This window comes from Triticum urartu, chromosome 4A (assembly GCF_056163025.1).
Source record: "Triticum urartu cultivar PI428250 chromosome 4A, HENAU_Tu73, whole genome shotgun sequence".
Classification (NCBI taxonomy): Eukaryota; Viridiplantae; Streptophyta; class Magnoliopsida; order Poales; family Poaceae; genus Triticum; species Triticum urartu.
This window is the reverse complement of record NC_141876.1, coordinates 53441493-53454294: the sequence shown is the minus strand read 5'-3', so window position 1 is coordinate 53454294 and position 12802 is coordinate 53441493. Positions and strand designations below refer to the sequence as shown.

At 45.6% G+C, this 12802-nt stretch overlaps 1 protein-coding gene across 1 annotated transcript; it reads right to left on the bottom strand.

Moving 5' to 3' along the window:
- Positions 1-505: 505 nt before the first annotated feature.
- On the bottom strand, positions 506-6100 carry LOC125550579 (protein DETOXIFICATION 29). Its single transcript, XM_048713603.2, has 8 exons — positions 5636-6100; positions 2266-2807; positions 2052-2138; positions 1904-1960; positions 1535-1773; positions 1334-1452; positions 1114-1200; positions 506-994 (listed from the first exon to the last, which is right to left on the bottom strand). The coding sequence occupies exons 1-8, from the start codon at positions 5831-5833 to the stop codon at positions 896-898; spliced, it is 1428 nt and encodes a 475-aa protein (XP_048569560.2). The 5' UTR covers positions 5834-6100; the 3' UTR covers positions 506-895.
- Positions 6101-12802: the final 6702 nt, after the last annotated feature.

The window sequence follows — 12802 nt, the reverse complement described above, 5'->3', positions numbered from 1 at the left end:
GGTCCCAGCTTTTGAATAATCGTCTGTTTCAACTCGTTGGCCACAGTTTTCTCTGTGGCACCGCCCCTTTGTCAGTTGCAGCTCGCCGACCGCTGTATTTTTTTTATTTTTGCAAATTGTTGCGATGGGCAAGCACGTTTTTGCAGGTGGCGGGAACTACCAGAGGTGTGATGGTTTGAGCCATGGATTTTTTCTCTTCGAAAAGAAGGTTGAAACCCCCGGCCCTCTGCTATGTCAGAGTTTTTTTTCCTTCATAATGGAGTTGGTACAATTAGTAATTTAAATATATTCAGAATAGATTATATTTTATATATTTAAAGTACATGATGGGCTAACAAGAAGAAGACAAAGTGCATATATGTGGACATACAATAAAATATAAGGGAAAAGCTAGTACAATCCACTGTACAAATTAGTTCATAGAAAATATATAATGTATTATTGTAACATCAATAGTAATTTGTATAAATATGAGAAGCACAATATATGTGCCTCATATTTATGCATATAATAATACTATATATTCAAAAAATATTATTCGGTACATGTCTATAGTACTTGTATTTCATTTATATATCTACTTGTAGTGTGTTTGCGCGCTCGATTCTTCAAAGTGTTGAACCAAACAAAACTTATATTTGACTTCACTACTAATACGGTTTCACGGCTCTGTTGCATGCCCAATTCTAATTCTTGTTAAACATGAATTAGTAGTTGAATTTCATTTCTCCGATCGAAACAGATCCTAAAAGGCCGATTTCCCCAATGACGAAGCCGAGGTACACTGGATCAATCTCGGTCTGTACAGGTTAATTACTTCTATATATTCTACCTATATGTGTTATCCATGTACATATAAATAGCATTGTCCAATCTGTATGCAGGAACCATCTGATCATCTATATATGCTACCGTTTGTCACCGTTGTTGTCGCCGCCGGCAATGTATCACTGCTTCCTCCCCACTCCCTTATCCTCTCTTCGGCCAACATAGCCTGCACGTTGAAAGTTCAGACATTTTTTATATAAAGATCTGCTCTAACTTTGATCGAGTCATTATGTATAGAAAATAACTGTGATCGACGGATCGGGTGAAGTTAGCATTGTACGACACCTGTTTGTCCCACTTGGTTCTGAAGCAAATTATGAGAAGTACAGCAGTCTGCAGCAGCGTGCCAATGGACATGCCCACCCAAATCCCCTGCAGAAACACATTGTTATATATTCGGAGCAGGTTAGAATCCGATTCCCCGTTTATAATTATGCATCAATCTTATTTCTCAAAAATAATAATTACGCATCCATCTTGGAGGTTGATCTGATTTTGTCCTTACCAATGCACCATGTCTAAGCTTGAAGCCAAAGAGGACCCCCAGTGGGATGCCAACCAAGTAGTAGCACCCAATGTTTATGAAGGCAACAAGCGTCTGCCACCCTGCTCCTATCGCCACACCTGCACAGTGACAACTTGTTGTTAAGATGTTCCAATTGCCATTGGATTAATTTGGTAACTCATCAGTGTTAGCGGTACGTGCCTGAGAGCACAGGTTGGATGCTGTTGAGGAAGATGGTTGCTGCAAGAAGGTAGCCGAGCTTTGCAGCCTCGCTCACCACCTCGTCGTTGTCGCTGAAGAAGCGCGGCAGCTCGGTCCTCCAGACGAGGAACACAACCAGGAAGACCGCCCCGATGGCGGCGGACGTTGACACCGCCATGATCACCGAGAACCTGGCTGCCTTCGGCCTGTTGGCGCCCAGCTCGTTCGACACCCTAACGCTGCATGTCATAGATTTTTTATTATCATTATTTTTGCATTAGCACAAACACTAGTGGATTTCGTCTACTTTTGTAGAGTTGCAGTTTTTGTGTTAGCAGTGCTATATTTGTGTTGTTGCGCGCATTATACCTCACTGCTGCATTGAAGCCTAGTGCAACCATCAGGGTCCAGAGCTGGTAGTTGATGCTGCAGGTTTCAGAAACTGTTTAATCACTGAACCATTTCTTTACATGTACACAAAGTTCAGTCACAGGTTTGTCAATGGAGATTTGCTTACCAGACTGACATGATGTCAACCTCGAGTTGAGCATTCTTCAGGAGGCCCACAAGGATGAGCACTGCAGTGTAGTACCAAAGCTCCAAGCTAGACAACACACACACACACACACACACACACACACACACACACATATAAATTCTATAAGCACCGTTCAAAATGATACTCAGGCAATCTACTAGGAGGTTTCAATTAAATTCGTGTATCTACCAACCAGAGCATGACGGCAGAGGCGAGGGAGAGTCTGACGAAGGCGGCGAGGTTGCTGAAGGCGAGCATCGAGAACCCCTTCCATGCCTCCGGGAAGCAGCCGGAGACGAGGTAGGCGAACTGCGCGACGATGATGATCCACCAAGTGACGTTGCCGATCATGGCGGCGCCGAAGAGGCCGTGGCCGAGGCGCGTGACGAAGACGTAGTTGAGCACGACGTGGAGGGCGAGAACGGCGCCGGAGATGAAGGTCATGGCCCAGACCTTGCTCTGCGCCTGGAAGAACTTCTGCAGCGGGAAGTTGGCGGCGTAGGCGAACAGCTGCGGGATGACCCACCGCGTGTACCGCCCCGCGACGGCAGACATGGCGGCGGGCTGGTGGAGCGCACGCAGGATGGGCGCCGCGAAGACGTAGGTTGGCGCGAGCACCAGCGCGGTGGCGCCGCAGATGATCCAGGAGCGCTGGATGTAGATGCCCAGCATGTCCACCTGCCCCGCGCCCACCGCCTGCCCGCACAACGTCTCCAGCGCGCTGCCCATGCCCAGCTGCAAACGCATCCCATCAACATTACACGTGTGCGCGGGAAGGAGCAAAATTCAAATGCCAATCGGTCCAGGTATGAACGGTCGCAATTTTCTGTTGGTAGCTTACCAAGCTAGCCACTTGATAGTTATGAACGGTCGTGAGTCGTGACTTGTGGTAGCCTGTATTTCGTGATGAAACTTTACAGGCAAGTAGTATACATCGATCCTGTGACCCTTTTCGAAAAATACATCCATAGATATGTGTGTGTATTTTCAGAATTCTTTGAAACCTACAAATTTGATTTTTGAATCTTTCAAATTCCAGGCTCCATGGAGCTCAAGCTCCATTAGCTATTTCCACATATTTTTAGATGGAGCATATTTCCCCATTTTCATATGATATCTGAGGTGTGGTAGGTGCACATGGGAGGTGGGGGCGTGAGGGGTGGCCATCGATGTCAAAATAGGGTGAGCCATGACCTCACGATCTTGGCTCGTTTTCTGTCTCACACTGTCTGTTTGGCTTGGCAATTTCCCTATTAAAATCTTGCAGACAATCCATGAGGAATATACCCCTATTTTATGCATATACAAATGTCCATGAATATCTAAAGACATCATGTGTTAATAAAAACATTATTGTATGTGGGAAAAATATTGACAAAATTAAAAACATACATCCCTGTTTTAAAAAAATCCTTACATTTTCAGGAAAAAAGTATCAATATAATGTAGGGAATATTAAAGCATTTACTTAAAATTTAAAATTAAACATGTATTAAAACAAAATAGTATTTGAATAAAAAGAGAAATGTGAAACAGAAAATAAATAGATAAATAAATAAAGACCAAACACTTAATAAAGCGGCTCATACACATGCTGAAGAGGTGAGTGAATGCTTGGTATTGGTTGCAATAAAAAAGATGTAGTTTTTTTCCACCTTAGAGTAGAATTGGCGGATGTATCTAGGAGAACATCCATCAATAACCAACTTTACCTACTCAAAAAAGAGCAGAAAAAAAATCAATTTACATGCTCCGCACTACGGTTGTCATTTGCCACAGCTAGATAATGAAATGGTCTTTGGGTGCAACCGATGAAAGATGGTATCTTGGGATTTGTCCAGCCGATTTGGTTGGCCGGCTACTATTAGGATTTATGATGTATGATGGTTATTTTCCGATGTTCTCTGTTTCATTTTGCTCTTGAAGTAGTCATGTGCGGCAGTTTTTTTATGTCAAATATTTTTGTCACTGGAATATGCACTTTAAAATGATTGACAAAATTGCTGCATGCATCACTCGATGTGGAGGCGGATGAATATGCCCTCCTTTTGGAAAAAAAAAGGTACAAACAATGAAATGGCCAAACCGAACGATATGTACGCGCCGTATGTGTACATGCACTACTCCGACGGCGGCATACGTCGCCACCCACAATCCCCACGTTTCCGTGGCTCGAGTTCGGATGGAGTACGTTGTCGTCCATCGATCGTTCGATCGGGTGCATCCACCTACTTTCCCCGTGCACCGAACGACGGAAAACGACCACCGGGAAATCAGAAAAATGGCTCCCTCGGACGTGTCGTGGCGTCTCGTCCTTGTCTCTCGTTCGCTCATCGGTCAACCCAGCCCGAATTTGGCTGGCCACTGGCACGACGAAAGTAGGTGCGGCGGCAGCGGCACGACGAGTGATGGGCACGCACGACACGTACTACATCTGTGTGCACGCAGCTGCACCGAAACTTTTGAGGTAGATCTGGAGAGAGCGTCTGTACTTTGAGTTGCAGGTTCTAGCAAAAGCAGAGGTTTGTTTTCTAACGCGATCTTGCTGCTTTCATCGGTGTTAAAGAAGGAAAGCAAGCACGGCTCTTTACTCGCATGCATGGATGGATGCCCCTTCACGGTGCAGTGTCGGCCGCCGCGCAATTACCAGCTAGCTAGGTCGACACACATGGCTCACCACGTGCCATTGGAGCTGCTCTGAGCTTTATCGCATGTGACCCCTTAGGCTTTTCTCGATGCCGAGTTAGTAGAAAACACGCGCACGCACACGCGAGCACGCATGTTTGCACAACAGAATCCTTAGCTTGATCGATCGATGGTCCTTACGGCCAGCAGCCAGCCAGCCAGCCGGGTATGGTCTCGATCGCTAGGCAAACTGAAATTAAATAATCACTGCTAACCCCAGCACTCCAGTTCATGCGTAAGCTGGTACGTAATATCGGTCACAATGTTAGGCTCTTCTTTATATCGCTACAAGTTTTATTATGGTTAAGCAAGCACGCACGGAGACATGTTGCTAGTTCCTTATTAGGTTATATACGCATGACCAATCAATCCTTGTTTCTGCTGGTATCCTGCTGACCCAAGTCTCCAAGGGAAGGAACAAACTCGGGTGTTGATTTGCGACGCACGGGAGCTGACCTAGATGGAGACGTGCAAACCACCCTACATTAGCACGGCACATTGGTCGCTACTAGGCAGCTTAATTAATCAGCTATATACATATACCTACTAGCTGCGCCTCATGCATCTTGATTACGAGTACTGACCTCTTAATATATATCTACGTGCTTCACAAATTCTGCAGTCTAATTAACAACCTATTTGAATTGATCGACACATGATCCAGTTAATCAAGAGTTATGACATGCACTTAGACATGCTGCATCCGTACGTGCGACTAGATTTCGCCAAAAAATTGCCAAGTTAATTGGTGCAAATTAACAGATGGAATGGAAGCATCTAAGCACATGTATATACGGATCTACCAGTACGAAATGAGCTAGCAAAGTAGCAATGCGCGTTAGCATATATGCGGGTTGGTTGGCGCGTGGCGTGCGTACCAGGACACCGTAGGCGAAGCCCTCGACGACGTTCTCCACGACTGTGACGGCGGCGAGCTCGACCTCGCCGATGTGCCCCACGAAGCCCACGGTGACGAAGCCGATGGAGAACTGGAACACGGCGGTGAGGATCGCCGGGAACGCGATGTGCCACAGCAGCCTCGACTCCTGCCAGCTCTTGCCCAGCATCTTCCCCATCAACTTGATCTCTCCGGCCGGCCGGCGCCGACGATGTGATGTTTCACGCCGGCGGCGGGCGGGCCAGCTACTCCAACTCCACCCGGCCAACCCTCCTGCAGCTCACTCTGTGCGGTGTCTATGAACTCCTGGCCGGTGCTCTTGAGCAGAGGAGGAAGATGGATGTGAGAGAAGTTCCAGAGTTAGCTAGCTAAAGCTAACGAAGCTAAAGCTAGCTTGCTGTTATTTATAGGCTTCTTGCAAGCTCGGGCATATTTGGTCCCCGTGCCTTCAAGTCTTCAGCCACTATCTCTGCTGATGCTACTACTACATGGGAGTACACACTACACAGTACACAGATGTGGTACGTACTAGCTATTGATTTACTACTACATGGGAGTACACACTACACAGTGTGAAAACGAACAAAATTGGCCCTTATATCACAAAATGACCCAAATCTGAAAATATTTCATGAAATGATCCTCTTTTACATGACGCCCGCGGCTAGGGCGCCATGCTAAAAGCATGACGTTCCGGGATGTAGTATGACGTCCCGGCCTAGGACGCCATGCCAAATAGCTTGACGTCCTAACCCGGGGTGTCATGCTATCTAGCATGGCGCCCTAGCCCCGGGCATCATGCAAAAGAGGCCATTTCGTGAAATATTTTTAGATTGGGACCATTTTGTGTTGAAGTTTCAGATAAAGGCCATTTTTTCTATTTTCACCTACACAGTACACACAGATGTGGGATTGATGTGGTACGTACTAGCTATTGATTGGCTGTTAATGCGTCGATTGTTTGACGAAACTGGGCCTCGTGCACAGGGTGGTTTACAGGTGACGAGTGGGTGGCCAGGCCCATCGGCAGTGAGGGAGATGTGGTACTTCCGGCCCTCCGGTCCGGGTGAGGCGGGTCGGGTGGGTAGGTAGGCCGTAGGTGGAGTGATGTCGATTGGGATGGAGCATGGCGACCAGTGTTGTGGACTTCCTCTGATTTCAGAGGGTTCCATCAATCATCGGATCGTGACTGGCGTGTTCAGTAGCGAAAAAGATGTGCATCTATGGCAGCATTAAGGGCGTATTTGGTTGTCGTAGTAAATAGTAGTTGTAATGCATACACATCTCAACCCAGTCCGGCTCTAAAAAAATAGTCACATATGCGACATCTGCAAGTTGTTTGGTTGCCTGCATCTAGGGTCCCTGCATTGGGTAATACGAAAGTGCACTTTTGTTTGGTTGCCTGCATTGGCCCAAACGGCATATGAACTCGGTGTTTGGTTGCACACATGAGGTATGATTAAGAGCTAGCACTTCACTTAGTAGACAGGGTTAAGAGCTAGCAGAGGGAAGGGGAGAAGAAGTGCAGTGTGCGCCGGACAATGGGGACTACGGTGGATAGTGGCCGTGTCCGACATGACAAGCATGGAGTCGTGGACGAGCGACCCCGTCGGCGGCATGACGAGCGACACCGTCGGCGAACTAGTTGCGGTGCTCGTGTAAAGACAGTGGACAGAGGAGGAGAATGCAGTGCTCGCGCCATGGTATCGTCAGTGCAGTGGACGAGATAGGAGGCCGAGATGATCGACGCCGGAAATGACTCCAGTGTAGTAGGACGAGAGAGAGGAGGCGAAGATGATCGACCCCGTCAGCGGCGCGACGAACTGTAGTGTGCACGGAGGCAGAGAACACAAGAAAGCAGTGTGCGCGCCATTGCAGCGTCATTGTAGTAGGAGGACGACAAAGAGTAGGCCGAGATGAGCGACGCCAAAAACAACTCTAGTGCAGTAGCACGCGGGCAAGGAGATCAAGGGGAAGGTCTTCAGCATCGAGAGGGACGAATAGGAGGGCTCTGAGCAGAGGACAGAGGAGCTCGACATGACGGTGTCAGTGCAGTAGATTGCTGTTCAAAAAGAGATGAAGCTACGATCGTCGAAACCAAAAACTTACAACACGAATGTTGTGAGGAACTGCGAGATTAGGCTGCTGGTCAAAGGAAATTTCAAATGATCGATCATGCGCGATGAATCTGACAAAATTTGTCCAGAATAGCTTCAAATGGGAACACGAGATTAAGAACTTACGGCCGACGACACTACGAATCGATCGCCTGAATGAAACCGTAGCATCGAGGTGCATCTTTTTCGTGTAGAGCTTACCTCGAATCGAAGCACCGTTGTGTAGATCAGAGGGAGGGGATTAGGTAGGAGCTTACCGAAGGTTGAAGAAGACCTCACCTAATCACCTCGCATCCCTCCAGTCTCCACTAATGCAAGGGCCCACTCGCTTGCGCTCGGCTCGGCCTGGCTCGCGAGAAACTGGCGATTTGAGCATTTTCAGTGAGCCAGGCCTAGAGCTGCTTTAAGTTTCGTACTATGCAGGCCTAACATGAAAACTAGTCAACCAAACATCTCATTCCTTTCGTGCGTGGGTCTGGTTGGGCCTAATGCGAGCAAGCAAACACATCCTAAGCGTGTACTACTAGTTTGTTGTGTTTGGTAAAGGGTGCGTAGGTAGATTAGATTGGTTGAAACTTGAAACCAGTGATGTCGAGAATAGCATTCATTGGCTTATTTGGTGCACTTTCTCAGTTGGCACCGCACCAAGCAATGTTTGTTGCCAATTTTTTTTCAGAATTTCTTTTTTTTTTTTGCTTTAACTGTTCATGTCAGGAGCATTTGAGCTCGGGATGGAAGCACTGACTGTCACGATCATGGGATAATTGCCTTGGAGTGACTTCACTTCATGGAACTCAATAAAAATAGTTGTGTCTATAAGTTGAACTTATCTAACGTTTTGTTTTGATGTCTTTATTGAGCCCATTGAATTGGATTGGGGTGCAATGCCAAATCAACTAGTAATGCATTGAAATTGACTACAATTCAAGATATTTTTTTTCCGGATGCACATGTATTGGGTTAGATGGAATCTCAGGAGGGCAGTAGGGCACCCAACTCCAATTTTTGTTTGGATGACCATGTAATTAAACCCAATAACAGTCGCGTAATGTGCGACCTCTCGCGGCCTTGGGCGCACGCAGCGTGGGAGAGCCGTTTAGCACACCCGAGTTGACCGGAAGAAAAGTTGTGCATGCCGCTGCCAGATCCACCACCGCACGCGCAGTTCATCCAACCCTGCACGGCGCTGTACGCATGCAGCCGTGGCCCACCAACGCAGCTGGGCAGCGAACGAGCGAGCAGCGGAGTAGAATCACAGCCCAAGTCGACGCCGATAGACTGCCATGCGGGACCATCATTAAGCCAGAGCCACCAACGCAGCTGGGTACAGAGAGCATGGGTAGAAAAGCAGTGGCGCCCCTCACCCACCCACGCCGCGTCGCACTGGGGTACGCGCGCGGCGCGCGACATCCAGCCAATCGGCCTGCGCGGAAGGAACAACGAACGACGGACGGGCGCGGACCCAGCGATCATAGACTGCAATAACAAGCACATGAGAGGTGGGCTGGCCAATGGACTGTGTCGCGAAGTGGATGGCAGTGCGCATGGTGCGTATGCGGCCTTGTGCGCACCCGAGTTGAGTGCGTGCAGGCGCAGGTGGGCTGTACCTCCTGTAGAGCGTCGTTTGCGTTTGGATCGAGCCACGTATGGATGCCTGTCCATGCGCTCGGCGCACTGGTCGTTGGACTAAAATTAAACCCAATAATCTGATACGTCCCTGCGGTGTGGTGGACGCAGCCCAGTAACGATCGCTACCTTGCGTGCTATCTGCTCCTTGTATATACAGCCGACGCTCTTGTCCTCTGTTCGTCCTTCCGCCTCGCTCCAGCCGTCGTCTCTCGTTCTCTGTTCCTCGTTCCGCGTCAACTCCACCCGCCGCTGCCGTTGCTCCCGTCGCTCGCCATCGCCATCGCTTTGCTTGTTGCTTGCTTGCCGCGTCGCCGCTGTACTTCCTGATGGCTCCTCTCGCTGCTGCTATTGCGTTTGGTTAGGGTGAGCTGCTTCTTTCGTTCGGTTATAAATTTCCGCTGCTTCCGCTCTCCACTCAGCTGTTAATCTTTCTTCCTTGTGCTTTCTTTTCGTGTGTAGGGTGCCTGTGGCTGCTTTGTCGTGCGTCCGTGCGGCTGTTTGTTCCTTCTTTCCGAGGTGAGGTTCTGCTCGTTCCCCTGCTTGTAAACTGCTCGATGAAATGCGTGACTGTTGCTTCTTTTCAATGTGGGATCTTTCCTGTGTTGCTTGAGTCATGAGTGCGTGTGTGTGCCATGGATCTATTGTTTGCTGCTTCTAAGAGCCGATGGGATTTGGTTTATCCTCTTTTGTGTTCTACTGATGCGTGTCCATGGATGTTCCTGTGTCTATTTTTGGTTCGTGCCTGTGTGACTCCATTCATGATCATGAACTGTTTGATCTTATGTCCCTTCACTGTGAGACGTTAAATTTGTTCTTCTTATTTCAGAAATCGCACTAATCGGTTCGTCGTCAGATTTGCCTTGCTGTTTCATGTGCTCAAAGGATCATCTTTCTCTTCAGGTTCGATTTTCAGGGATTTTCCTTGCCGCTTCAGTTTATTGTGCTTTTTCTTGTATGAGATTTGAAGCAAGTTCATCCTTCTTCTTCTTCTTAGATATTCTGATGAGAATTGTTATGTGTACAAACCTAAATTTGAGATAAATTCTGCTGTGTTTTACGCTTTAAAACGAGATCGACCTAAGTGGACTTGTTTGTGGCGTTTAAAATTCAGTTATGTGCAAAGAAACAGCAAATACCAGTTTACTGTGGCTTTTCTTGTATGAGATTTCAAGTCAAATTGTTCAGTTTGTTCTTCTTTTTGTTCCTACAGATTCTGAGAGAGAATGTTATGTGCCGCTGTATAAAGATGAATTTGAAATAAATTGAGCTGTGCTCTATGCTTTAATAGGAAATGAACTTAACTGAACTTGTTGCTGACGGTTAAAATTCAGTTATGTACAGAGAAACAACAAATATGAGTGTACTGTAGATTTTCTTGTATAACGCTGCAAGCAAGATGGTTTGGATGGTTCTTATTTCTCTTCTTAGAAATTTTGAGCAAGATTGTTATATGTCTGCCCGCATAAAGGTGTCTTGCTTTTTGAAATTTTTGACAATATGGTCATGCATTCTGAAATTTTGACAGAGAGCTCGTCTTTATGGGATTGCATTCTGAATTTTTACATAATCAACATGAGTATAGACTGGTGTTGACTGAGCTGCATTAGAGAAAGTGAGAACTATTGCCCATTGCAAACATGGTGTTCTGTTGAGTGAAATGTAAATTTAAGGTTACCTGACTATGTTTGCCTATTGGACATAATTTAGATGTACTTAGAATTGCACACCTGGGTGGTCAGTTTTGCAAGATATTTTATTTAGTATAATTTGGAATAACCAAAATCATAGAGAAACTAAAATTGTTATATAGTTTTTTTTTTAAACTTGTGTGGTTTCGTCCTAACCAGCGCTGAAGCTTGTAGGACCTTCCTACATGATTAAGAATTAGCATAGGATTGTTGGTTCGTTTTGTGGATACTCTATTATGATATGAATGTATAAATAGAAGATTTTAGGTGTACTTGGAAAATTGCATAGACTGACTATGCTATATGCAAGTAAGTCTACTGTAGAGCAGGCACATTTAGTTTATTGCAAAAGCATGGAGAATTTTTAATTGTTATGCACTCCCTGCATAAACAAATATAAAAGAAGGTGGATTTCCAATCAATTCTACTGTGATGTGCACTTTCAAACAAGAACTGAGCTTGTTTGTGCCATTTAAAATACAATTATCTGCAAAGAAACAACAAATAAGTTGCCCGTTTTAGAAGTGCTGCAGCAGATCATGAATCGATTGGCGTTCCGAATATGCTAAATGCACATTAAGTTTCAGTTTCGCTTACCATATCAGATACATGAATATCTTCGTTATCAATACATCCATTATATATTAATCTATCTTACTATGTCATTTCTATTTTGCCTTCCTGATTGTACTGTGCTCTATCCATTTTGCCTTACATAGAGTACTAACTGATTTACATTTTGCCTTCCCGGTTGATCGCGTACATCCTTACATGTGCATATAATTGTCATCACTCTTTTTCATGATTCTCGATGTCGCAGAAAATAATAAAGAGCAAATAATTTGATCATAATATGTACCCTGAAAGCCACTCTTCTTCATGACTATATCATTGTCATTGGATATTATATAAAGATTAAAACTTTTGTTCTTAGAGATTTTCAGCAAGAGCAAATAATCTGATAATAATATGTACCCTAAAAGCCTTGTCATCGGATATTTTATACATGTTAAGACTGGATTCTATAAAATTTTGAATTCCATTTTGAAGGACAATTTGCAATATCATGTTTACTACGTCCGTAATACTCTTACTGTTGTACTGGGTGTTAAATAATGAACTAACTGATATTGAATGTAATGTAGAATCTTACTTATCATAGTTACACTGTGAGCTTAGATCATTGTTGTTGAATATGGTATGTGCTTCTCATAAGTTGCTTGGTTTTAATCACTTACGTTACAATATCTTTTCTCAGGAATTGGCGTGATCAGTTGATAATCAAGTTTACCTTGTTATTTGATCTGCTGGGCATATCGACTCTGCGGTAAGGTACGGTTGCCACTCGTTTTATCTGGGTTGAGTTACTTGCATTTCGATTGTGTGTGCTTACTCGCACTTATTTTTCTTCCACCGTCTGTGATATTTATACGCATACAAAAACAGGGAATTTGAATTCCACTGATCCTGATTTCGATCGTGCTGCTGCACGTAGTCGAACTGTTTCTCGACACCGTAACAGAGTGGCAGCACGCCTTGCCCTGTTCCAAAGTGCGCTACGGTTTGACATGATCATAGGTTATTCTTCTCCTTAGGGTATTACGTTCTCTGCGATGTGAACTTATGTGCAAATCACTTGTTTAGGCTCCTTGAATTATGTACCCGGATCATCATCCTCTGGTGCTAATGGTGCATTTATGGGTACGGATCATC

Coding starts and splice junctions, on each gene's coding strand:
- LOC125550579 (XM_048713603.2), bottom strand. CDS start 5,833: ATGGGGAAGATGCTGGGCAAGAGCTGGCAGGAGTCGAGGCTGCTGTGG. Junction 2,808..5,635: donor GCTTCGCCTACGGTGTCCTG/GTACGCACGCCA, acceptor ATGCGTTTGCAG/CTGGGCATGGGCAGCGCGCT. Junction 1,453..1,534: donor CATCCAACCTGTGCTCTCAG/GCACGTACCGCT, acceptor GTCACTGTGCAG/GTGTGGCGATAGGAGCAGGG.